Here is a 25,273-nt window from a genome sequence, read left to right on the forward strand (position 1 = left end):
TGTGACCTTTTTTGGAGGTGCTCTCACCCCTCCATTATATGCTGCAGGCCTTTGACATTCCGCTGGGGCAAAGCACCGGGGCTAGAGACGCGCCTTTTGCTTGTCCCATGAAATTCTGTTGCAGTTTGGTGGAGACAGAAACATAAAAATCATCATTTCCGTTCTCTGGCCTGCATGGCTTAGTAAAATGTTGGCAGCTTGCCAGAATAGTAACTAAGCATAAACAGTCTAAGGACAAGCTCCAGCCCAGGGAGCTGCCAGAGCAGCGGGAGTGCTGGGAATGAGGCCAAGAGCTGGACACGGCTCCCACCCTGACCACACTCCTTCCCAGACCTGCACATAGGGTAGGAGCCCATCCCCCACTCTAGGGGCACCACATGGGGCAGGAGCCTATTGCTTCTTGGCATGGGAGGGGGGAGAGAGCCAATCCTATTCTCCTCTGAGCTAGCACCCTTCTCCTCATATAGCAGGTACAGTAGGTAATGTGGTCTAAGTATGTGTTACAATAATGGAAGTTCAGGGTTCAAATCCTCCTGGTGATGCACAGTGGGATGGCTGGGTTGACATAATTATACATCACAGAATTTGGTTTTTCTTTTAAAGAAAACCTTGAAATTACAAACAAAAACTATGTTAAACAAACATACATTAGATTAGAGAGACAAGGTGGATGAAGTAATATCTTTTATTGGACCAGCACAAGTCTATTACCTTGTGTCTCTAATATCCTGGGGCCAACACAGCTACAACAACACTGCAAACATAATTTAGATCAGTGGTTCTCAACCAGGAGCACATGTACCCCTGGGGGTTTGCAGAGATCTTCCAGGGGGTACATCAGCTCATCTAGATATTTGCCTAGTTTTACAACAGAATCATAGAATCATAGAATATCAGGGTTGGAAGGGACCTCAGGAGGTCATCTAGTCCAACCCCCTGCTCAAAGCAGGACCAACCCCAACTAAATCATCACAGCCAGGGCTTTGTCAAGCCTAACCTTAAAGACTTCTAAGGAAGGAGATTCCACCACCTCCCTAGGTAACGCATTCCAGTGCTTCACCACCCTCCTAGTGAAAAAGTTTTTCCTAATATCCAACCTAAACCTCCCCCACTGCAACTTGAGACCATTACTCCTTGTTCTATCATCTGCTACCACTGAGAACAGTCTAGATCCATAAAAGAAGTCTAGGCTTCATAAAAAGCACTAGCAAAGTCAGTACAAACTAAAATTTCATACGGCTTTTTTATACTGCTCTGTATGCTATACCCTGAAATGTAAGTACAATATTTATACTCCAATTGATTTATTTTATAATTATATGGTAAAAATGAGAAAGTAGCAATTTATAAGTGATAGTGTGCTGTGCCACTTTGATATTTTTATGTCTGATTTTGTAAGCAAGTTGTTTTTAAACGAGGTGAAATTTGGGGGTACGCAAGACAAATCAGACTCCTGAAAGGGGTACAGTAGTCTGGAAAGGTTAAGAGCCACTGATTTAGATTACAAAGTCAAGCATGCAAGAATTAGGAAATGCCAAATTTACAGTTGTCTACACAACATCAATTTGACCCCCATTTCCATACATAACCCACTGGTCAGTGCCAGTCTGTGTCATGTGTCCCCTCTGAGCCCACTCCCCATGGGGCATAGGTTTGTTACAGCTCTCCATTACAAACCCTAGCTATTTAGCTCATGTTTTCAGCTCTGGAGGGGTTCCTGCTCCAGTCCCTGAAGGGTTGGCCAAAACGATGATTTGCATTCTGATACAGTCTGTAGGAACATGGTCACATACTATATTTTCCATGGGACCCTGCCTCATTCAGTGCACAGAATGGACACACAAAGGTGTAGAATTAAGGCCACGTGTAACTGTAATGCTGACATTTCTTAACCTTTGAGTGCTCAACTTTGCAATTTAAACAGCGTTCTATTAATATAGATTGCATGTGTGTGTGTCTGGTCTTTCACGCCTTACCTAAATCCACCCAATGGGGAAGTAAGAGGGAGAGCGAGAAGCCATGGATCTCTGTGGTTGGCTGCTCCTTCCCCCAGGGTAAACATGCATCTTCCAATGACTAATAATTTCTGGGCTTGTTCTCCCTGCTGGGCTTGCATGCGGGACACCATGCAGCACCGCACCAGATACCTTCAGGGCAGAGGCTGCGTTCCTCAGTGAGGTGTAGGGAGAAGGGGCCCAGAATCTAGGCTTTGGGGAGTCTAAACATTAGCCCACTCTCTGCCTTATTGTCTTCCTTATATCCAGTTCTGTGGGACACCTGCTGGTGGAGGCCTTCCAGCAGCCAGGCTAAATTCTTGGTGCTTTCAGGTTCAGTCCTGTATGCAAGCAAAACTCTCAGTACTCGGCCTTGGTGACACCACGAGATTATCCTGGCAGGGCTGGGATGTGTCACATGACACAAGCCCTGAGCTGGTCATTGGCCCTTGTCAATCCTGCTTGAGTTTCCAGATCTACCACCTGTCCCATGCCCTTGCTTTGAATATATTGGGGGCACTCTAGGGTAGACTAGGGAAAGCTTTACCCAACATGGGCATTTGCCACTGAGTGAGTCACTAGATAAGGGTTTCCAGATGTCCTGGGCAGACAACTTCATTCAGCTTTGCTTCAGCAGGTGCTAGTGATGGGTGTACGTCCGGGCTCGAGCCCAGTGCAGGGGCAAGAAATGGTATTTAAAATTCAGCCTCTTTACCAAGGTTGGGGTCAGGTCATATTTGAAATGAACACATTTGCTCAGCATTAGCGCCTTCCCAGAGTCTGGCGTTAGAAGCCAATCCTGTGTTCTCATGCTGCCATTGCTAACTGCTCCAGAGTTACCCCTGTGACAGGATGGCAGGGCTGCATCTGCACTGGCAAAGCCAGGACTCGTCACTCACCCTGGGAGTGCGCCCACGTAGCCAGGCTAGGGCTCAGCGTGTCTTCTGTCTAACCCTGTTCTGAGCTGGGGTAGCTCACACAGTGATGGAAATGCCTGACCCCTGCCTACACTATTGCTACCGGTGGTAAATTATGAGTCCCACTTTGCCAGTGTAGACAAGTCCCAGGAGAGGACAGAGCTGCTAACAATTCATGGGAGGGAGGAGGAAACACATGCCCTTCCAGTTAGATGAGCTCTCCGGCCCACCAAAAGGAAGGGAGATTTACATTCAGGCCCTGCAGTGTTGCTGATGCCGGTCACCGAACCAGAAAGCCGTGTCGTGTCCTGAGGGAGTGAGTGGGGAGCTGCCTGTTCTAGGCTCAGTCTCTATAGTGCCCACCAGCAACGCTACACTGGGAAAGGCCCTGCCCAGGGTCCACTGATTCTTAGGGCTGCTGTAAGTCTAGCTAATTGTAAGCGGGGGAACAGTCCCGCTATTGTGGGGAACTTTCCCGGCTTCTGCACTACCCCGGTGAAGTGGGCTAGCGAAAGGATCTGAGTCCTCACTCCCACTTCCTTTGCCCAGTGCCCTCCCTGCCCTTGAGGACTCCCCTTCCCCTCTCCTGTCTGGCAGAGTCCTTGTAACCCCAACAAGGCTGGGCCCAGGATTCCTGGGGGTCTCGACCCCCAACCCTGCTGTGATCACCTAGGACAGGGGCTAGAGTGTCCCCACTCTGGGGTACTCTCTCTGCACTGGGCACTTCTCTGACCCACTGACCATTACATACAAGTTAAAGCAAATGCAAGTTATTTAATCAATAATTAATTTTAAAAAGAATAAGGGGAAATGGGAAAGGTTAAAGGAAACACATCACCCCGCTCTGTGGCAGGGAACATAACAGACAGTGTCTCTGGAACATCAGGACAGTTCACAGTCTGTTCCTTGTAGGTCCCAGGCCTTCTTCTCCGGCCCTGGCTGTGCTGAAGGGATGCTGTGGGCTGGACACTTGCTCTGGCGGTGGCCACATGGTCTCTTCCCAGTGTCACCCCCGCCCTGTCGGGGTTACGATCCAAGCCTGGCCTGCAAAGCCTCTTGGCTGAGGCGTCTCCCTGTGCTGGGCCACTGCCCGGGGTCCCCCTCGGTCTCTCCAGCTGCTCATCGCACCCAGCTCTGGACTGCTCCAGCCCCAGCTCCACCACTCGGTCTCTGCACGGCTGCTGCTGCTGCTCTGCCTCCAGCTCCCTGGGCTGCTTCTCTGGCCCGTCTGCCTCTGGTTGCTGCAGCTCCGCTCCCAGGACAGGTCTGCTCTGCAGGCTGCTTCTGTGACTCTGCTCCCAGCCCTGACCTGCTTCCTGGGCTGCTTTTCTGGCCCCTCTGGCTCTGGTTGCTGCAGCTCTTCTCCCAGAGCAAATCTGCTCTCTCTGGATCTGGCACAGCTCTGGTCCCCAGCTCAGCTCGGGCCCCTGCTTTCTCCTTAGCTTGGCCCCACTCTGTCTGACCCAGGCAATTCCAGCTCACATGGAGGAGGGGATCTCCCTGGCCTCCTGACTCCCTGATTAGCCTGCCCACCCTGTCATTCAGGCTGACCTGGAGCATTGGCCTCTCCCCATTGTTCTGGGGACTCAGTCTCAGGGTCCTGATTCCCCATCGACCCTTCCCCTTTGAGTACTGGGACCTAGCAACTAAAACACCCCCCACTGAATGTTAGTAAGGGGGCAACAGTCCCCTTACATAATGCTGTGTGTACCTAGTGGCTGCGGGTTGGACCCTCAGCACTGACAGGGCTTGGGGCCTGTTTGTTTTGTCTCAAAGAATGGAGAGCCCTGCCTCAGGGAACTAGGCTAAGCAAAATCAGGCCTGGGAGCTTTTTGCTGGGAGACCCGGGAAACTCCATGGTGTTTGAAAGCACAAAGGATTCAGAGACGGTGGGTCTCTGTAACAGAATGGGCGTGCTGGTGGTCACGGAGATGCCAATGGCAGGTTCCAGGCTAATGCAAGTGGACACTCCCAATGCATGCCTGACCCCAGCTCCTGCTCCGGGGCAGTGAGGCCCAGCTCCAGCTCTCCGCGATAACTGTGGAATGGCCTTGCTGCCCAGGTGCCAGCTCCTTGCCCTGGGTGGAGCCTGTCATGGACAGTTACCCTATGTTCTGTGTTTCAGGGGGGGAAGATCCCCATCCGCTGGACGGCCCCTGAGGCCATCGTGTACCGCATGTTCTCCTCAGCCAGCGACGTGTGGAGCTACGGCGTCGTCATGTGGGAGGTGTTGGCCTATGGGGAGCGGCCCTACTGGAACATGACCAACAGGGATGTAAGGGAGCGACATCCTGCCTCCGGCTGGGCTGGTATCAGGCCGGTTCCCTCCCTCCCTCTGCGAGGGGCGGCACCTCATGTTAACAGAGAGGTCATGAGAGCTCATGGTGACAAGTTACTGGGTGTCCCCGCCCCACAGCCTCTGACGGGGTGTCTCTGCCCCACTGCATATGACTGGGTGTCCCCGCCCCACTGCATGAGACTGGGTTTCTCTGCCCCACTGTATATGACCGGGTGTCCCCGCGCTGCTGCGTGTGACTGGGTGTCTCTGCCCCACTGCGTGTGACTGGGTGTTCCTGCCCCGCTTCGTATGACTGGGTGTCCCCGCCCCGCTCCGTGTTACTGGGTGTCTCTGCCCCGCTGTGTGTAACTGGGTGTCCTCACACTGCTGCGTGTTACTGGGTGTCCCCGCCTCGCTGCCTGTAACTGATTGTCTCTGCCCTGCTGCGTGTGACTGGGTGTCCCCGCCCCGCCGCATGTGCCTGGTGTCTCTGCCCTGCTGCTTATTACTGGGTGTCCTCCCCCCCCACCATGCTGCGTCTGACTGGGTGTCCCCACCCCACTGCGTGTTACTGCGTGTCCATGACCCACTGCGTATTACTGGGTGTCCCCGTCCTGCTGCATGTTACTGGATGTCCCCGCCCTGCTGTATGTGCCTGGGTGTCCCCGCCCCGCTGTGTGATCGGGTGTTCCTGCCCTGCTGCGTGTTACTGGGTGTCTCTGCCCCGCTGCGTATGACTGGTGTCTCTGCCCCACTGCGTGTGACTGGGTGTCCCCGCCCCGCTGCATGTTACTGGGTGTCCCCGCCCCTCTGTGTGTTACTGGGTGTCTCCGTCCCGCTGCATGTGACTGGGTATCCCCGCCCTGCTGCGTGTTACTGGGTGTCTCTGCCCCGCGTCATCTTACTGGGTGTCCCCGCCCTGCTGCATGTTACTGGGTATCTCTGCCCCGCTGCGTGGTACTAAGTGTCCCAGCCCCGCTGCGTGTGACTGAGTGTCTCTGCCCCACCGCGTGTTACTGGGTGTCCCCGCCCCGCTCCGTGTTACTGGGTGTCTCTGCCCCACTGCATATGACTGGGTGTCCCCGCCCCGCTGCGTGTGACTGGGTGTCTCTGCCCCACTGCGTGTGACTGGGTGTCCCTTCCCCTCTGAATGTTACTGGGTGTCCCCACGCTGCTGCGTGTTACTGGGTGTCCCTGCCCAGCTGCATGTGACTGGGTATCCCCGCGCAGCTGCATGGTACTGGGTTTCTCTGCCCCACCGCGTGTGCCTGGTGTCTCTGCCCCACTGTGTGTTACTGCGTGTCCCTGCCCCATTGCGTGTTACTGGGTGTCTCTGCCCCACTGCGTCTTACTGGGTGTCTCTGCCCCGCTCCGTGTGACTGGGTATCCCTGCACTGCTGCATGTGACAGGGTGTCCCCGCCCTGCCACGTGTGCCTGTTGTTTCTGCCCCGCTGTGTGTGACTGGCTGTCCCCGCCCTTCTACGTGTTACTGGCTGTCCCCGCCCTGCTTTGTGTGACTGGGTGTCCCTGCCCCGCCGTGTGCCCGGGTGTCTCTGCCCCGCTGCATGTCACTGGGTGTCCTGCCCCATTGCATATGACTGGGTGTCCCCCACTCGCTGCGTGTAACTGGGTGTCCCCGCCCCACTGCGTATAACTGGGTGTCTCTGCCCTGCTGTGTCTGACTGGGTGTCTCTGCCCTGCTGTGTCTGACTGGGTGTCCCTGCCCCTCTGTGTATGACTGGGTGTTCCCGCCCCGCTGCGTGTTACTGGGTGTCTCTGCCCCGCTGCACGTTACTGGGTGTCCCCATACTGCTGCGTCTGACTGGGTGTCCCCGCCCCCTGCATGTGACTGGGTGTCTCTGCCCCGCTGCGTGTGACTGGGTGTCACCGCCCCGCCGCGTATGCCTGGTGTCTCTGCCCCACTGCGTGTGACTGCGTGTCCCTGCCCCACTGCATGTTACTGGGTGTCCTCGCCCTGCTGCATGTTACTGGGTGTCTCTGCCCCGCTGCGTGTGACTGGGTGTCCCCGCCCCCTGCATGTGACTGGGTGTCTCTGCCCCGCTGCGTGTGACTGGGTGTCACCGCCCCACCGCGTATGCCTGGTGTCTCTGCCCCACTGCGTGTGACTGCGTGTCCCTGCCCCACTGCATGTTACTGGGTGTCCTCGCCCTGCTGCATGTTACTGGGTGTCTCTGCCCCGCTGCGTGTGACTGGGTGTCCCCACCCTGCTGCGTGTGACTGGGTGTCCCCACCCCACTGCGTGTTACTGGGTGTCTCTGCCCTGCTGCATCTGACTGGGTGTCCCCAGCCCTCTGCGTGTGACTGGGTGTCCCCGCCTCACCGTGTGCCTGGGTGTCTCTGCCCCACGGCTCGTGACTGGGTGTCCCCGCCCCGCTGCGTGTGCCTGGATGTCCCCGCCCTGCTGCATGTCACTGGGTGTCTCTGCCCTGGTGCATGTGACTGGGTGTCCCCGCCCCGCTGCGTGTTACTGGGTGTCCCCGCCCCGCTGCATGTTACTGGGTGTCCCCACTGCGTGTTATTTATGTGCTTTAGGAGAGGTTATGTTAGGGGGTTGCCGAGATGGAAAAGACAGAGGAAGGGAGGGGTTGGAGAGTGGGAGGGGGTTGGCACAAAGAGTCAGTCAGCCCAAGGGATGGTGTGTTCAGCATGAGACCTCCAGAGAATAGGGACCTGCTACCACCAGTGGCCATTGGTCCGTGCTTCAGCTGCTCTGCCACTTCAGTCTGTGGCTGGCTTCACAGAGCTCTGGAGCAAAGAGCCAGGGCCTCACAGAGTGCGCTGTGGGAGGGCTTTGTGCTCACTCCGAGCAAACCTATCTTTCAGGTCATTAATTCAGTGGAGGAGGGCTACCGCCTGCCTGCTCCCATGGGCTGCCCTACAGCCCTGCACCAGCTCATGCTGGACTGCTGGCAGAAGGATCGCAGCGAGCGGCCACGCTTCTCCCAGATCGTCAGCATCCTGGACAAGCTCATCCGCAACCCTGAGCATCTCAAGTGCACAGCCACAGTGAACCGGTAAGGCCAGCCACAGCCATGGTGAACCAGTAGGGCCAGCCACGGCAAACTGGTAAAGCCAGCCAGAGCCACGGTGAACCAGTGGGGCCAGCCACAGCCACATTGACCCGGTAGGGCCAGCCACAGCACCAGCCAGTGCATCATGCCACAGTGAATTGGTGAGAGACTCTCTTACCCGATATGGCAACAATGGCTTCTCATTGACTAATATTGGCCACTTTATGGCCTGTTCGCTGGCTAGAGCCTCACACCAAGCCAGAGCAGACAGTGAGCTAGTTCACTGCCACAGTGAGACAGTCAGAGACCGAGCCAAGCCCAGGCTCTGAGCTGGCACTGGCCACATCAAGCACTCACATGCCACAATAATGGGCAACACAACGGATGGATCAGAGCCACAGAGACCTACTTAAAGCCTCCGTCTAAGATAAAGCTTATGGCTAACACAGTCCAGACCATAACTATAATGAGCCACACTAGCCTCCTAGCCTGGTGCTTATGGCTTCAGCATGGTCCTGGCCACAGGCCTGGCTAACACCAGCCAGGAAAAGATATCTCTTGAAAATAGGCTCAGCTGTGAGTGGAACAGCTGCATTTCACACACATGGATTCACATGCCCAGCCCATCTCCACACAAAGCTCAGTTGTACACACAAAATACACACGGGCACCGAAGTGCATACACAATACTGGGCCCTGGCAATGTGGATACCCCTCCAGTAACCCTCTCTTTGGCTCTGCCTGACCAGAGAGGGCCCCAGCCCTCTTACCCCGACCTTCACTTCTTGTGAAAACAAAAAACGTGGGGAGCGGTAATTGTGCAATGGTAGAATAGTGTTGGGGTGTCAGGCTTTCTCGGTACCTTGACTCCACTTGCTGATCCGCCCCTTAGTGCTAAGTTTATGCCTTTTCTCTTGTCTTCTAGGTTCACCCAAACTCCCTTTGACAAAGGCTTCTTTGATTTCACAAGCTGTTTCACCGTGGAGGACTGGCTGGATTCCATCAGATTGGGGCGCTATCAGGAGAACTTCGCTGTGGCGGGGTATTCCTCGTTGGGGATGGTGATGCGGATGAACATCGAGTGAGTATGAAGGGGGAGAAGTGATTGATGTAGGGGATGATGTGCTGGTACCACCAGTCACCCCATCACCATCGGCTACCCTCCTATCTTGGGCTCTGTAGATCTTACAAGCTAAGCAGTGTTAGGCATAGTTAGTACCTGGAGGGGAGAAAATCCAAATACTGAAGGAAGTGGAGTTGGTGCGTCTCTCCTTGGTGCTCCTCTTTATGAGTCAGTCCTGAGCCAATGCACCAAGGTGATGCTGAGCTGTGTGTGTGTGTGCACATGCATAGGGCTGTGTGTGTTTGTGCATGTGTGTGCATAGGGCTCTGTGTGTGTGTGTGCATGTACATACATAAGGCTGTGTGTGTGCGTGCGTGTATGCGTAGGGTTCCTTGTGTGTGTGTGTGCATGCATAGGGCTCTGTGCACATGTGTGTGTGTGACAAGATGGTGTGTCCAGCAGGGTTGGACGGGAGGCTACACAGTGGAAGCTCAGTGACTGTCAGGCCATTGCACAGCATGATTGCAGAATGAAGAGACGCTAATCAGAGTTTCCGGGACACATCGGAGAAGCTTCTGAGTGAAGAGGGCTGTCTGTCCATCTGTCTGTGTGTCTGACTGGGTTATCTGTGAGCAGCTCATTAAACAGAATCCAATTTCAGAGCATCGCTCTTACTTGCTCTTAGCCTGTCAGGAGCCGTTTCCCCTCTGCCTCCCTCTCCCCCTGGGGATGGCACGGAGGCAGTGGCCCTGGTGTGGGCCATGGAGAATGACAGCCAGTCACTCCTGAGAACAGCATGTCAGCTCTCAGGACCAGACAATGGCAGCTCTGCCACTGGCAGGTGAGTGCAGCTGAGCCAGTGGAGGGGGAGTCCCGTGGCCTGGCCTGCAGCACAGGGGGAGCCGGGGTTCTGACGTTCCCTTTGTTTCCACAGTGACATTCGGAGTCTGGGGATCACCCTCACGGGGCACCAGAAGAAGATTCTGAGCAGCATCCAGATCATGAGGTCTCAGCTGCTGAATACCAGTGGCCCCAGGTGGCATCTCTAATCGCCAGCTCCCCAGACCCAGCAGCTGGCGGTCAAAAAGCACTGATCCTGGCAGAGTGGCGAGCAAAGCCAGCGGGAGAAGCGCTGAGCCAGAACCTCAAGCCGCTGTGGCTTTCCATTGCCTTGCTGGGAGTTGCGCTCCCAAGGGAAAGTGGAAGAGCTTTCCAGATACATTGCTGAATCTGCTGGCTCCTTCCTCCGGCCGAAGATAGGAGCAGCCTCCAGAGCAGGGCAGGCCATTTCATTTTCCATCCTGTGTCCGTGCGGGGCCGGGGCTCCTAGCATGGCCTAGCTAGGGGCTGTGCAATAGAAGGGGGCAGCAATACTGAGCTGCTCCAGCAAACTAACCACATGGGGCATGCTGACCAGGCTGGGCCCTGCAAAGGGAGTTGCACTGACTGACAGCGATGGCGGGAGCAGCCGGGCAAGTCTCTTCCATGCGCTGCTGCTGACTGTGTCTGAGCTGCTATTGTGCTACCTGGAGCCTTAGCTGGATCTCTGAGCCTAGCAGGGCCTCCCACACCATTGCATGGCAGAGACAGCAAAGCGCCCACTGCCACCACCCTGTGATGGTGTCCTGCTCTACCCAGGACCTCCAGACCAGCCCCTCCCTCACCTCTGCCCACCATGAGGCTACCAGGGTCATTGCCACTGCTCTCAGGAGAGTCACTGGAAAACCAGACCAGCTTGAGCCTCCTGCGATGGTTTCTGCTAGTGCTATGAGTGGAGGGGACTTCCTTGGAGCTGGGGAGAGGGGCCCAGGAGCGCTGGCGCATGCTCGGGGAGATGTGAGAAATACTGTCAACGGAGAACCCGGAACCCGCTAGGAAGTCACCACTTCCTGAATGCACCAGCACTGAACCTAGCACAGGCAGGCCAGGGCGAGGGGAGAGCATGTGTCTTAGGGCTACATGCTCAGGTTTTCCTCCGAAGCAGAGGTCAGTCTTGTCCTGCATGAGGGGCCGTGTCCCCTCTCACGGTCCTGTCACATCTTCTTCCACATCTGAGGGGGGTGTATTGAACTTTGTTCCTACATTGCCTAAAAACAGCCAGGGGCTGCCCGCAGCCAGTCTGCCTCACTGTGTTCACAGAGTCTGGCCAAGCCTCCCCTGGAGACAGTCATCAGCGGCACTGCTCCCAGCAGCACGCCAAGCTGCGAACACACAACGCCCCTGCCCGAGGCTGTGCTCAGCTGTCAGATCCTGGCTGCCCAGCAGGTGAGGGCTTCTCCATGCCACCCTGACAGGAGCTGTGCCAGCTCCCTGCTTGCACCTCTTGCTGGTGAGTGTGCCTCTGGCACGATGCGGGGCTTTGGAAGGCAGCAGGCCAGTGTGCTGAGGTTGTTGGACGCGCTGAGCTGTCCCCAGAGGCAGAGACGTGCTTGAAGCGGAAGGACTGACGCAGGCTGGAGAGGAAAGTGGGCCTCTTGCTCCCCTTTGTAAATATGATTTTCTACTGTGTTCAAAGCTGGTTTACTATGTCTGACTTTAGACATGCAAAAATGGTCTCAAAGCACAAAAAGCCCAGCCCAGGGGCTGGCCGCGCTGCCAAGACTCTTCAAGGGGGCGTGTAGCCGGAGCTCGCTGAGGGGCCCCACTCCATGGGACAGGGGCGAAGAGCTCCACCCAATGCTGCTGTTACTCGTGTATCTGAGACCCATGCCGGTTCGCAGGCGAGGCCAGAGTCCGCTCTCAGTTATAGCAGAGGAAATCCAGAGGCACTCCGTTGGTCCCAGTTGGGATACTCTGGATTTACACCAGCACATGTGACAACAGGATTTGGCCCGAGATCACCTTCCAGCAGCGCCAGGTGAACTGGAGGATGGCGGGATGTAGTGGGAGAGGTTAAAGCCATTTTCCAGTCTGCAATAAGCCTGGCTAAACTGATCCCTCCCTGGGCTTGGTTTAGTTTTATTTCTGGGCCATCTACATCTCAATTCTACTCTAGGACTATATCGTGGGCACTCTACTGCTTCCTATGGAAGCTCTTCCGAACGAGGGCTAGATGCAGTATGTGGTTCTAGATACATTCCACCCTCTGTGCACTCAGACCCCTCATGTGCCAATCCTGGGGTCTGTGTACTCGGAGCTTTACGCAGCACACGGAATGCCCAGGGGAGGGTGCTGGCTGGGCCTTACCCGCCCTGTGGCACATGGGAGGTATAAGGGCAGGAGGGTTCTAGATAGATCCTGGTTCCCGGAGGGCAGAGGGTTGTTGGATGGTCCCTAGGGACAGGGAGGGTTGCTGGATGGGTCCTGGTACCCAGGGATGGAGGGTGGGGTTGCTGGACAGCCCCAACCCCTGGGAATGGGAGTTGCTGGATGGGCCCTGGTACCCAGAGGATGGGGGGTTGCTGACTAGGTGCTGGTCCCCAGCAGAGGAGTGTTGCTGGATGGGCCCAGATCCCCAGGGACAAGGAGTTGCTAGATGGCCCTTGCCTCTCTTTTCCTTGCCCTTCTTTTATGGTCCGAGTCTGCACCTCTTCCCGGACAATAAAACTCTTCCCATTGCCCATTTCTCTGTCTCTTATTGGCAAATGTGTCATGTGGAGCTGCTCACATGGGACACAAGGGCTGGTGGAGCTGCTAAGGGATCCACAGGCTGCTGCTGCCATCCTTTCCGGGAGGCATGGGGTCACCCGAGGGGACCTGCCCAGAGGAGTCAGCACCCCTTCCCTTCTCTAGCCCCACACAGCACTGCACACACAGAGCAGGCCTTTTGGTTATTTTACATGTGAGATTCTGTGGGCAGTTTCCCTGCTGGAGGAGCATGTTGAGCTGAGAAATGGGGGTTGGCAAAGTCAATATGAGTTATATAGTGTGAGTGCATGAGTGTGTGAGTCTATGCACATGTGTGTGCATGGGTGTGTTTGTGTGTGCATAGCATGAATATAAATGGATGTGCATGTATGTGCAAAGCATATGTGTGCATGGATGCACTTGTATGTGAGTGCAAGCATGTGCATTTTGTGCATAGTGTGAGTGTGCATGGATGTGCATGTGTGTTCATAGCGTGACTGTATGGATGTGTGTCTGAGTAATGTGAATGTGGACGTGCATGTGTGTGTAAGTGCAGGCACATGTGTGTAGCATGAGTGTGTGTGCATAGCATGGGTGTGCTTAGCATGAGTATGCATGGATGTGTGTATGTGTGTGAGTACGTGTGTGTGTGTGTGTGCGCATAGCATGAATGTGTCTGTATGTGTGTGCGGGTGGGTGGGAAGAGAAGAGTTAGTGTCGTTGTTGTTTTTACAGTCCAATCCCATTTCATCCTGGGTGGTGACTGGATGGAGGTGTCACCGGGGTCCCTCTCTCTGGCCAGGAGTGGTCAGGACTTCTCTCAGGACCAGGAGGACAAAGGCCCTGGGTCCCAGGAGATGGTGGACGAGGCAGCCGTAATGGTGAAGCTCAGTCCAGTAGCCAATTTTTCTCCTCTACATCTCTTTCTTTAAGGCCCCACAAAGGGAGTTGTTAGGGGGCTTATTCCTTCACCCACTTCTTCCCTGGTCCTTCTCGCATGAACAGAGAGCAACAATACCCCAAGTCCAAAGGTGCAAACAATTTGATGTTTCTTGGGGCGAACTTTCAGCAAGCATGATTCCAGTTTCCTTCCTGAGTGTCCCCCTTCCCAGCTCTGACACCACAGAACCTTATACCTGTGTCCCTGTTCCCATTCCTGCCCTTAGCAAAACATGATTCCAATTTCCTCAACCCTATTTCCCCACCTCCACACACACTTCCTGATTGACTGCGACTATATAGTAAAATTTGAGTTCGGCTTAGCTATACCTTAACCAATCATTTTACTGAAATTTAACTAACCAATCCTAACATATTGTAACATGATTATGTAACCAATTATATCCCACCACCTTAATTAGTTTACACCCAGCAAAATTAATTATACAGCAGACAGGAACAATCACAGAACCAGACAGAGATTATACAGATAAACAATAGGGAAATGGGGACTACAGTGATAGAACAAACACAGGAGTGAGGATCTCACATCCCAGCTATTCATAAGTGAGTTCTTGCCAGACAGGATGCTACCAAACTAAGTTTCCTTTTACATCTTCTAGGCACTTCCCTTTCTCTGGAGGCGACAGGCATCATCAGGACAGGATTGTATCCTAACAGCCCAATGGCGCCTTCTTTCAATGGGACTAGTTTGGGATGTGAGGAGGTGACCGGTCGCTTCCCAGCTTATGGCTGCCTCTGCTGCTTAGCCAAAGGCCTTAGCCTAAGAACAGGGCCTCAGACTGTCGCGGTGAGACGAGGTCCTTACGCCGGCAGACAGTGATTTTGATTCTTTCTTTTATACCTCTAGAACTAGCTAAGTGATAAGAATACACCTAAATTCTTAGAGTACAGGCCTTTACAGACAGGCCTGAATATCTATATCCTAACAGGAGTGATGGGCACAATAGCCCAATGGCATCTAGTTTCTGACGTAGCAATTTTGGTTCACTGATTTCCAGTTCCGCACTTTCCAGTTTACCAGGCACGATCTGACCTCAGTGCTTGGCTTTGGACTCGTTCAGGCTGTCTGTCTGTCTCCCTTTCATACCTTTTCCTATCACCACCTGCTGTTATTGGTTACTGTGCCATCTTCTGAACTTCCCCTCACTTCTTCCAGCTGAACCCACAATGAGGGTGTGTTTGTAGGTCCAGTTACTATGACAGGCCCCACAGGAATAGAGCAGCAATTTCTTTCTGGGCCTGACAGAGAAACGAGCTGTGACAAAAAGACCAACACAAAATGGAAAAGTAAAACACTCCAAGGATACACATTCCCGCTAGGGCTCCAACAGGCCTAGCCTAGAATAACTTCAGCAATGGGCTTATGTCAAGCACTAACGCTGAGCCAGGGTCCCAAGGAGTCGCTACAGCAAGTCTGTTCAATTTCATCTGCAGACCTGGCTGAATCGTAGCCTTTGTCAGTTTTCCGTAGGTTCTGGATACTGCAGATTTACCCAGACACAATCATAGAATCATAGAATCATAGAATATCAGGGTTGGAAGGGACCCCAGAAGGTCATCTAGTCCAAACCCCCTGCTCAAAGCAGGACCAAGTCCCAGTTAAATCATCCTAGCCAGGGCTTTGTCAAGCCTGACCTTAAAAACCTCTAAGGAAGGAGATTCTACCACCTCCCTAGGTAACGCATTCCAGTGTTTCACCACCCTCTTAGTGAAAAAGTTTTTCCTAATATCCAATCTAAACCTCCCCCATTGCAACTTGAGACCATTACTCCTCGTTCTGTCATCTGCTACCATTGAGAACAGTCTAGAGCCATCCTCTTTGAAACCCCCTTTCAGGTAGTTGAAAGCAGCTATCAAATCCCCCCTCATTCTTCTCTTCTGCAGACTAAACAATCCCAGCTCCCTCAGCCTCTCCTCATAAGTCATGTGCTCTAGACCCCTAATCATTTTTGTTGCCCTTCGCTGTACTCTTTCCAATTTATCCACATCCTTAGAATCATAGAATCATAGAATCATAGAATATCAGGGTTGGAAGGGACCCCAGAAGGTCATCTAGTCCAACCCCCTGCTCAAAGCAGGACCAAGTCCCAGTTAAATCATCCTTCTTGTAGTGTGGGGCCCAAAACTGGACACAGTACTCCAGATGAGGCCTCACCAGTGTCGAATAGAGGGGAACGATCACGTCCCTTGATCTGCTCGCTATGCCCCTACTTATACATCCCAAAATGCCATTGGCCTTCTTGGCAACAAGGGCACACTGCTGACTCATATCCAGTTTCTCGTCCACTGTCACCCCTAGGTCCTTTTCCGCAGAACTGCTGCCGAGCCATTCGGTCCCTAGTCTGTAGCGGTGCATTGGATTCTTCCATCCTAAGTGCAGGACCCTGCACTTATCCTTATTGAACCTCATTAGATTTCTTTTGGCCCAATCTTCCAATTTGTCTAGGTCCTTCTGTATCCTATCCCTCCCCTCCAGCGTATCTACCACTCCTCCCAGTTTAGTATCATCCGCAAATTTGCTGAGAGTGCAATCCACACCATCCTCCAGATCATTTATGAAGATATTGAACAAAACGGGCCCCAGGACCGACCCCTGGGGCACTCCACTTGACACCGGCTGCCAACTAGACATGGAGCCATTGATCACTACCCGTTGAGCCCGACAATCTAGCCAGCTTTCTACCCACCTTATAGTGCATTCATCCAGCCCATACTTCCTTAACTTGCTGACAAGAATGCTGTGGGAGACCGTGTCAAAAGCTTTGCTAAAGTCAAGAAACAATACATCCACTGCTTTCCCTTCATCCACAGAACCAGTAATCTCATCATAAAAGGCGATTAGATTAGTCAGGCATGACCTTCCCTTGGTGAATCCATGCTGACTGTTCCTGATCACTTTCCTCTCCTCTAAGTGCTTCAGGATTGATTCTTTGAGGACCTGCTCCATGATTTTTCCAGGGACTGAGGTGAGGCTGACCGGCCTGTAGTTCCCAGGATCCTCCTTCTTCCCTTTTTTAAAGATGGGCACTACATTAGCCTTTTTCCAGTCATCCGGGACTTCCCCCGTTCGCCACGAGTTTTCAAAGATAATGGCCAAGGGCTCTGCAATCACAGCTGCCAATTCCCTCAGCACTCTCGGATGCAATTCGTCCTGCCCCATGGACTTGTGCACGTCCAGCTTTTCTAAATAGTCCCTAACCACCTCTATCTCTACAGAGGGCTGGCCATCTCTTCCCCATTTTGTGATGCCCAGCACAGCAGTCTGGGAGCTGACCTTGTTAGTGAAAACAGAGGCAAAAAAAGCATTGAGTACATTAGCTTTTTCCACATCCTCTGTCACTAGCTTGCCTCCCTCATTCAGTAAGGGGCCCACACTTTCCTTGGCTTTCTTCTTGTTGCCAACATACCTGAAGAAACCCTTCTTGTTACTCTTGACATCTCTTGCTAGCTGCAGCTCCAGGTGCGATTTGGCCCTCCTGATATCTTTCCTACATGCCCGAGCAATATTTTTATACTCTTCCCTGGTCATATGTCCAACCTTCCACTTCTTGTAAGCTTCTTTTTTATGTTTAAGATCCGCTAGGATTTCACCATTAAGCCAAGCTGGTCGCCTGCCATATTTACTATTCTTTCGACTCATCGGGATGGTTTGTCCCTGTAACCTCAACAGGGATTCCTTGAAATACAGCCAGCTCTCCTGGACTCCCTTCCCTTTCATGTTAGTCCCCCAGGGGATCCTGGCCATCTGTTCCCTGAGGGAGTCAAAGTCTGCTTTCCTGAAGTCCAGGGTCCGTATCCTGCTGCTTACCTTTCTTCCCTGCGTCAGGATCCTGAACTCAACCAACTCATGCTCGGCTCCATCTGCAATACTCGGCTCCATCTGCAAATTCAAAAATCATTATAAATATCCAAACTAAAGGCAGGCGAACTGCTTTTGAGCAATGAACCTGTGACCCTAGCTATGCTATAATGGAGAAGAGAGCCACTAGGATCTGCTACGGAGGAATCTGCAGATCTGGACGGGCAAAAGGGACGAGTGTGTGTTTAAAGCATGGGAAGCACGTGTTTCCTTGCACCATTATTGTGAACAGATGCTGCTCACCACCCTTATTAGGGTGAAAATGTCAAAGGCGGATATTTCATATGACCATCAAAAGCATCACTCATCCCAGGAAGTGGGGAGCAGAAATTTGCCAGGTGTTTGTTAAGCTTCCACATTGCATTGATTCATAAAGCTGACATTCACATTCTGCCAGATTTAGGGGGTTTCACCTTAGGCGTTCAATCCAAAAGCAAGCACCTGCCCCCGGGGGAGCTTACATGTGTTAGAAACTGGCCTAGGCGTACCTGACTGACAGCTAAGTGTGCAATGTGCAGGGTGACATATCCATGGGGTTATAGGGGGATACTATTCAGAGCCCTCTGCACAGCTACGGTATTATTAACCTTTGCAAATTAAACAAATGTGTCCATGCTAATAGCCACTCACTAGATAGATGCCTCCCCCAAGCCCCCACTTCTGATAAGGGACCAGAGTTTCCAGTTTTGTAACATTACAATTCTCCCTTCCCCCTCTTTAAGAGGTACCTGCAACTCCTGAGAAAAACAGTCCCAGCCAGGGCTAGCCCACCAGGGGCTAAGAGGCTGGTTCCTGATGTTTCCTGGTGTTTTATCTCCCGATGTGTTTCAGCATGGCCCCACTGGACGGTGAAGCCAGAAGACACCGTTTAGTTTTCAGATTATCCAAGTCCCTATGTTCTTGCAGTGAAGGGGTCAGCCAGGCAGCAGGACAAAGGGGCAGGTGACTGTACATTCAGGTGGGCCTGGCAGGTTCAGGCCACCTGTGCTCCCATTTATCTATGTTGTCAGGGTATCTCTGAGCTCCCTGGGAAGAAGCAGTGGGAAAGGCAGGGCAATTAATCAGACGGGAACAGATGTTTTGCTGCATGGGCTCAGGGTTGGAGACATCCAAGGAGTGACACACAGGCCAGGCATGTTGTCTACTTGTTTAGAAACAAACCAGGGGTTGTAGATGGGACTCCTAAAATCAGTCCTGCTGTGGGGGACCAGCTGGCCAAGCAGACAAACCCTCCCAACCCAGGAGTCCCTACAGAGCCCTCAGCATATTTACAATGCCAAACGGAGATGCTTGTGCATCCAAGTAACAATTTGACATGTTTCCCAAAGATTTATCGCAGAGATAAACCCCAGCAATCAGCATCCCCTCCCCACACCACCGCCGTGAACATCCCCAGCAGAGAGCCAGGGACACAAACCTGCAAACACTCAGTCTCTAGAATTACTATATTGAAACCGTCATAGAACCAGGGTTGGCCTTACCATGAGGGGAACTGAGGTGGCCACCTCAGACTGTTGGTGGGGGGGATGCCACTAGGACCCAGAGTGTGGAAAACTGTGTCTGCTGCTGGTGCATCTGCATTCTCTCTGTTCGAGATGCACAGAGATGGTGGAGAGCTGTGCTGGAGGAAGGAGGGCACAAGAGACATAACAGGCAGGCAGGAGAAAAGGTGAGGGGGAATAACAGAAAGCAGCAGGAGCTGCAGGGAGAGAGAGGAAGAGGAGCCTCTTATGTACCTCTCTAGCACCCCAGGAGCCTGGACTGATTAACCCCAGCTCCTCAGGGAGCTTCCTGTTTCCTGCTGCTTCCCTGAACCCACTTGAGGAGAACAGGCAGTCAACTGAAGTACTAGGAGCCAGTTAGGCCCTTAAGATGCTGATCTATTCCCTCACTCAGGCCCTGCTACCAGCCTCCTTATTTGTCCCCTTCAATTGAGTGTTGAGAGCCGCTATAGCTGGCCCAGAACAGCAGTCATGAGTGGAAGAAGAAAACACCCCTCTGGGGCAGCATTCAGAAAAAGAAAGAAAGCAAAGGAAGTTTTTCTATCTAATCAGGAAGGAGCTCTCCTGAGATACATAGACACAAATGTTCCTGGTGAGCCTTCCAGCCCCAGTGAGGATGTGAGTGGTGAGGAGATGCCTGATCTTCCAGTAAGTCAGAGTGCAGGTGACCTGGCAGCTACTGCAGCATCCATATCTCCATCTCAAATGGATGTAACCATGCACATTCCTGAAGAAAAGTGTAGATCAGAGAAGAGTGTGATGGAAACGCAAGAAACAGCTGCTGCTGAGTTTAGTTCCTAAAGTCTAGATGATCCAGGACTGTGGACCCACTTGAGCAGTAGCCTGAGGGACTTCCTTGCACTTCATGGGCCACAGCAAGTGAAAAACTTCATGTTCCCCAAAGACAATGACAATAGAAGTTTCCATCCAACACATTATTGGTGTGAAATACCCCATGGTGACAAAGTGGAGAGGCCTGGCTTATGTACTCAAAAACCCAGAATGCTGCATACTGTTTTTGTTGCAAACTCTTCCAGACTAATGTTCCAGCCACATTGGGTTCTACAGGAACAAAGGACTGGAAAAACCTGGCTAGAAATCTGGCATGCCATGAGAAGGCATCAAATCACCAGAGAGCATTCCATAGGTGGAAAGAGCTTGAGATGAGACTAAAGTTAAAGGCCACCATAGATGATCGGCATCAAGAGAAGATTGCATCAGAGTCTCTTTACTGGCAAAATGTTCTGAAAACGCTCACTGCCATTGTGAGAATGCTTGCTACCCAAAACCTAGCCCTGCGTGGCACTTCAGATCAGCTGTACATGCTAAACAATGGAAACTTCCTTAAAGCTGTGGAGCTGATGGCTGAGTTTGATGCTGTTCTCCAGGAGCATCTAAGAAGAGTCACCACCCAAGAAATGTGCACACGCCACTACTTGGAAAAACCATTCAAAATGAGATCATACAGTTACTGGCAACAAAAGTCAAACAGAAGATTGTGGCAGATCTGAAGTCAGCAAGATATTACTCTGTTATTCTGGACTGCACACCTGACATCAGCCATATGGAACAAATGACTTTAATGGTGCGTTTTGTAACAACAACAGAACCTAGTGAAAATGTCCCTGCAATGGTGACTGTCATAGAGCATTTTCTAGAATGTATTGACATTGATGATACTACAGGAGCTGGTATGACAAATGTGCTTCTTAAAAAGCTGGAAGATACGGGAATTGTGATAGCTGACAGGAGAGGTCAGGGCTACGATAATGGTGCCAACATGAGAGGAAAGAACAGAGCAGTGCAGACACAGATCCGAGAGTTAAACCCTCGAGCTTTTTTTGTCCCATGCAGTTCTCATTCATTGAACTTGGTGGTCAGTGATGCAGCATCAGCTTCTAGAGAGGCTGCTGAATTTTTTAATGACAAGTTTCAGAATAGCAACCGTGTTAGTCTGTATTCGCAAAAAGAAACGGAGTACTTGTGGCACCTTAGAGACTAACAAATTTATTTGAGCATAAGCTTTCATGAGCTACAGCTCACTTCATCGGAAGCTTATGCTCAAATTAATTTTTTAATGTAATTCAAAGCATCGATGTATTTTTCTCTGCATCAACTCATCGATGGCAAATTTTGAAGGAACAGCGGGGAACATCCTCTCTGACACTGAAACCACTGAGTGCCATACAATGGGAAAGTCGAGTGGAGGTGATAAAGTCTATCAAACATCAAATTGGGAAGATAGATGATGCCATAGTTGCCATTATGGAGGATAATGCTATGACAGGAACTGTTCGTGGGAGAACAGTGGCAGAGGGAAATGGAATCACCAGAAACTATATAACTTCAAATTTCTGTTTGGCTTAGTGTTGTGGCATGACATACTGTTTGAAATAAATGTTGTAAGCAAGAGACTCCAAGGTGTTGACCTTGATATATCTGGAGCAATGGAACAACTGGACAAAGCAAAGTCATACCTACAGTCTTACTGGTCAGATGAGGGATTTCAAAACATTCTGAAGAGTGCACAGAAGTTGGCAGAGGAACTTCACACTGAAGCTATTTTCCCACCCATTCAAGAACACAAGAGTCACCAAAGAAGACATTTTGATTACGAGGCACGGGATAATCGCATAAGAGACCCCAAACAACAATTCAAAGTTGAATTCTTTAACCAGCTGCTAGATTGTGCAATACAGTCAGTTGAAGAACATTTCATGCAGCTCAAGGAACACGGCAGTATATTTGGGATGTTGTATGATATTCCAAAACTCCTCACTATACCTGAAGAAGACCTACACCAGCAATGCAGGGCACTAGAGACAGTGTTGACACATGATGACATGTGCGATATTGATGCGAGTGATTTAGGTGATGAACTGAAAGCCCTTTCAAGATACATTTCAGCAGGATTAACTCCAAAGGCTGTTCTCGAATATATATGCACAAATAAGACGACCACCCTCCTTCCAAATGCTTTTGTTGCTCTGTGCATACTTCTAACATTTCCTGTAACAGTTGCCAGTGGAGAATGCAGCTTCTCCAAGGTGAAGTTAATAAAAAATACATCTACACTCCACAATGACACAGGAGAGGCTGGTCAATAGAGCATGAGCTGGCGCAGACCGTTGACCTTCAGCAGGAAGCAGTTCAAATATTTGCAACCAAGATGTCATGGAAAGCACCACTTTGATTATTCAAACAGATAAAAATGCTAGTGTTTACTATGCAAACAGGAAAAATTACATTTGCTGTGCAGGCGTTTGAAAGTTAAGTGTTACTTATCATTTTTGAATAAGGCATTTTAAGTTTTTAGTTCTCCTTTATTGGGGTAGGTAGCAGAGGAGTAGAACAGGAAGAAGGCAGAATTGAGACCTTTCAAAGTTTTGGCCCAAGCGAGGGGAAATGGGGGCATCATTTGAGCTCCCCACCTCAGGTGCCAAAGTGTTGTGGGCCGGCCCTGCATGGAACAGAAGCAAAGGTAGAAAGGATCATGACAGTGTCAAGCCCACTCTCGCAGCCCAATTCAATTCCTTTCATAGAGTGGAAGCCAGTGCCCACCAGCACCTCACAGGGTTCGGCCCCAGGACAGTTTGTGTCCCAAGCAGAGACATCCTGTTCCAGTGATAGCCAGGCATCAAGGCAAGTAACCCATTCTTTCACTGGTGGACTAGAGTTCCTTCTCTAGTAATGGATAGTGCCATTTCTAGGTACTGACCTGGCAATCCCACTATATTTGCTTTGCTATCTGTCCAAGCTACACTGGGATACGTCATTAATAATACAAACCCCTGCATGCTGTCAGCATTATTAAGGTGCTTGGTCACTGTGGTACAGGACTTTAAAACAGCCCAGCAGTTCTACGTGACATTGCCCACGTTGGCTTTACACGTGCACAATCCCTCTTCTTTGTGTCAGTTTTATGAAATCTTTCTGAGGTCAAACACGCTCTGTGGCTAAAGTGAACAAAGGGCAATTTCTGCCTGATCGTTACTGTTATTCCTATCTGCTCACATATCAGCTCACCTGCTGAGGACTCTGGATTCCTGGCCCCTGTCCCTCTTTGCTTTACACTTAGCTGTGTGTTCAAGATTAGTCCGAATAAACGGATAGGAGATTGAAACATCACTATCAATGTTCTAACAGTTGAACTGGTTAAAAGCTGGCTCCACAGATACAGTTGCCTTAGAAATTTCCCTTAAACAATATCTATGTTGTAAATCACAATAGACATGTCTCTTAGCCTGAGAACTCCTCAGAGGACATCAATATATACATTCTGAAAGCTCATAATCCCATTTCATCCCAGTCTGGAAACAGACTTGGCTCTGGAGAGCCTCAAGTAATTGCAGGAGCGGGAGCAGAGGCCAGAGCCACACCCTGGAGTTATTTCCCAGTTGCTGAGAAGGTTTTGCCCAATTGTCAAAGAAAGGCATGTGCACCAAGATGAGGTTCAGCTTTAGTCAAATTGGAGGAAGTGCTTTTGGGATCACAGGGATTAAGGCTCGCCTCGGACAAGTAGCGAAAGATTTCCAACCCCCTCAGGTTAAGGCTGTGTCTACACTTGTCATTTTTGGATTCAGTTCCCAGAGGGTGCAGCTTCCCGAGTGGCAGCACTAGAGCAGGCTGTATGTAGAGCCAGGGCCTGGGGCATTTACCACTAGGCCATATAACCCAGAAAACATGATAAGAAAAAGTCTTGAGCATGCTGGAGCCTTGTCTACACTGCAGTTTTGCTTGAGGCCACCCCCACTGGAGTGACACCCTAGGAGTTACTGAGTTGAAAATTCCTTGCACTTGATTCACTGAGAAACGTAGGTGTGGTGACACCCAGCAGCGCCACACCTTGAAAATCACTGGGATTCACAACGCCGGAGGTAGTGACCCAGGTACAAGTATGGGGCAATGGCACGGGATATTGGCACTATGGTCCACAGGCAGTGGTGGTTTTAGCTGATATCTCCTGAGGGTCATACAGGCACAGAGAACACAGCTGCTCCTGGCAACCCAAAACTGCCCAGGCCTGTATGCTGCTAGCCTGTTTACTGCAATGGTGCCAACCGAACTTGTCACACAGTGGTGTTGGAAAGCGTCCCACAGCGGAGGAAGAAATAAGGCTGCTGTCCCTAGAAACAGAGTATGGCCGAGTTCCTCCATGAATGTTTCATTGAGTTCTCTCAGGAAGATAAAGGGTCACCCCTATGTGTACATAAACTACTCTGCCCCCTCCCCACCCAACAAGGGAATGAAAACCAGATCCCAACACTACCTCTGCTTGTTACACCTCTACCTCTTTTTGTATGAGTAAAGCAATAAAACCCCCAACACCTGTGTCTTGTTAACTTGGGGATGGGCCAGGCACCATCTTTAAACGTAAACAGCATAAGGAAGAATGCACTCACATTTACCAAAGCTCTCTGCCTCTTCATCAGGCTTATCCATGAACAACTGGTGGGGCTGGCTAGACTGTGGTGGGGTCTTGAAGAGGTCCTGGCTTGCGGGATGGCCGGAGTCCCCTTCCTCCTCCTCTTCTCTGTTTACAGCAGGGGTCTCTGGCTCTGCCTCCTTTAATGTGTCCATGGTGGTCTGCATGGCGCTGGTGGGGTCTCTGCCGAGCGTAGCCTACAGCTCGTAGTAAAAACAGCAGGTTTGGGGGGCAGCACCAGATCTACTGTCGTGCTTCCTGGCCTTGTGGTATGCCTGGCACAGTTCCTTTGCTTTCACGTGGCACTGCTGCTGATCTGTGGTGTACCCCTTTTCCTGCATCCCCCATGCAATCTGCTTGTAGCTGTTCTTGTTTCTGCGGTTGGTCCCAAGGCAGGCAGGCTCTTCCCAGTTAACAGCCCAGTCACTGGTCTCTGAAGGACCATGAAGGTTTTACTCCAGAGGCATCTTATCTCTAGGCATTGACTCTCTTCCTATTTCTTTCTCCTAACAATCCCTTTTGACTTAAAGTCCTAGAGAGAGCCAAGGTGGGGGAGGGAATATCTTTTAGTGGCCCAACTTCTGCTGGTGAGAGATTAACTCCAGATAGTCAGCCAGAAAACATCCTTTACAGCAATGGGCCAATCATATTGCACATACAGTATTCATCACT

General features: G+C 51.5%; 1 protein-coding gene across 2 annotated transcripts in view; it reads left to right on the top strand.

Moving 5' to 3' along the window:
- Positions 1–12,843, top strand: part of EPHA8 (EPH receptor A8) — a 129,125-nt gene extending 116,282 nt beyond the window's left edge. For both annotated transcript variants that reach the window (XM_038376822.2, XM_038376823.2), the window contains exons 14-17: positions 5,037–5,186; positions 8,035–8,225; positions 9,148–9,303; positions 10,220–12,843. In XM_038376822.2, the coding sequence (XP_038232750.2) occupies positions 5,037–5,186; positions 8,035–8,225; positions 9,148–9,303; positions 10,220–10,334 (612 nt within the window). In that variant the 3' untranslated portion in view covers positions 10,335–12,843. The remainder of the gene's footprint in view (positions 1–5,036; positions 5,187–8,034; positions 8,226–9,147; positions 9,304–10,219) is intronic.
- Positions 12,844–25,273: the final 12,430 nt, after the last annotated feature.

The sequence above is a fragment of the Dermochelys coriacea genome, chromosome 18 (assembly GCF_009764565.3).
Source record: "Dermochelys coriacea isolate rDerCor1 chromosome 18, rDerCor1.pri.v4, whole genome shotgun sequence".
In the NCBI taxonomy this organism is placed as follows: Eukaryota; Metazoa; Chordata; order Testudines; family Dermochelyidae; genus Dermochelys; species Dermochelys coriacea.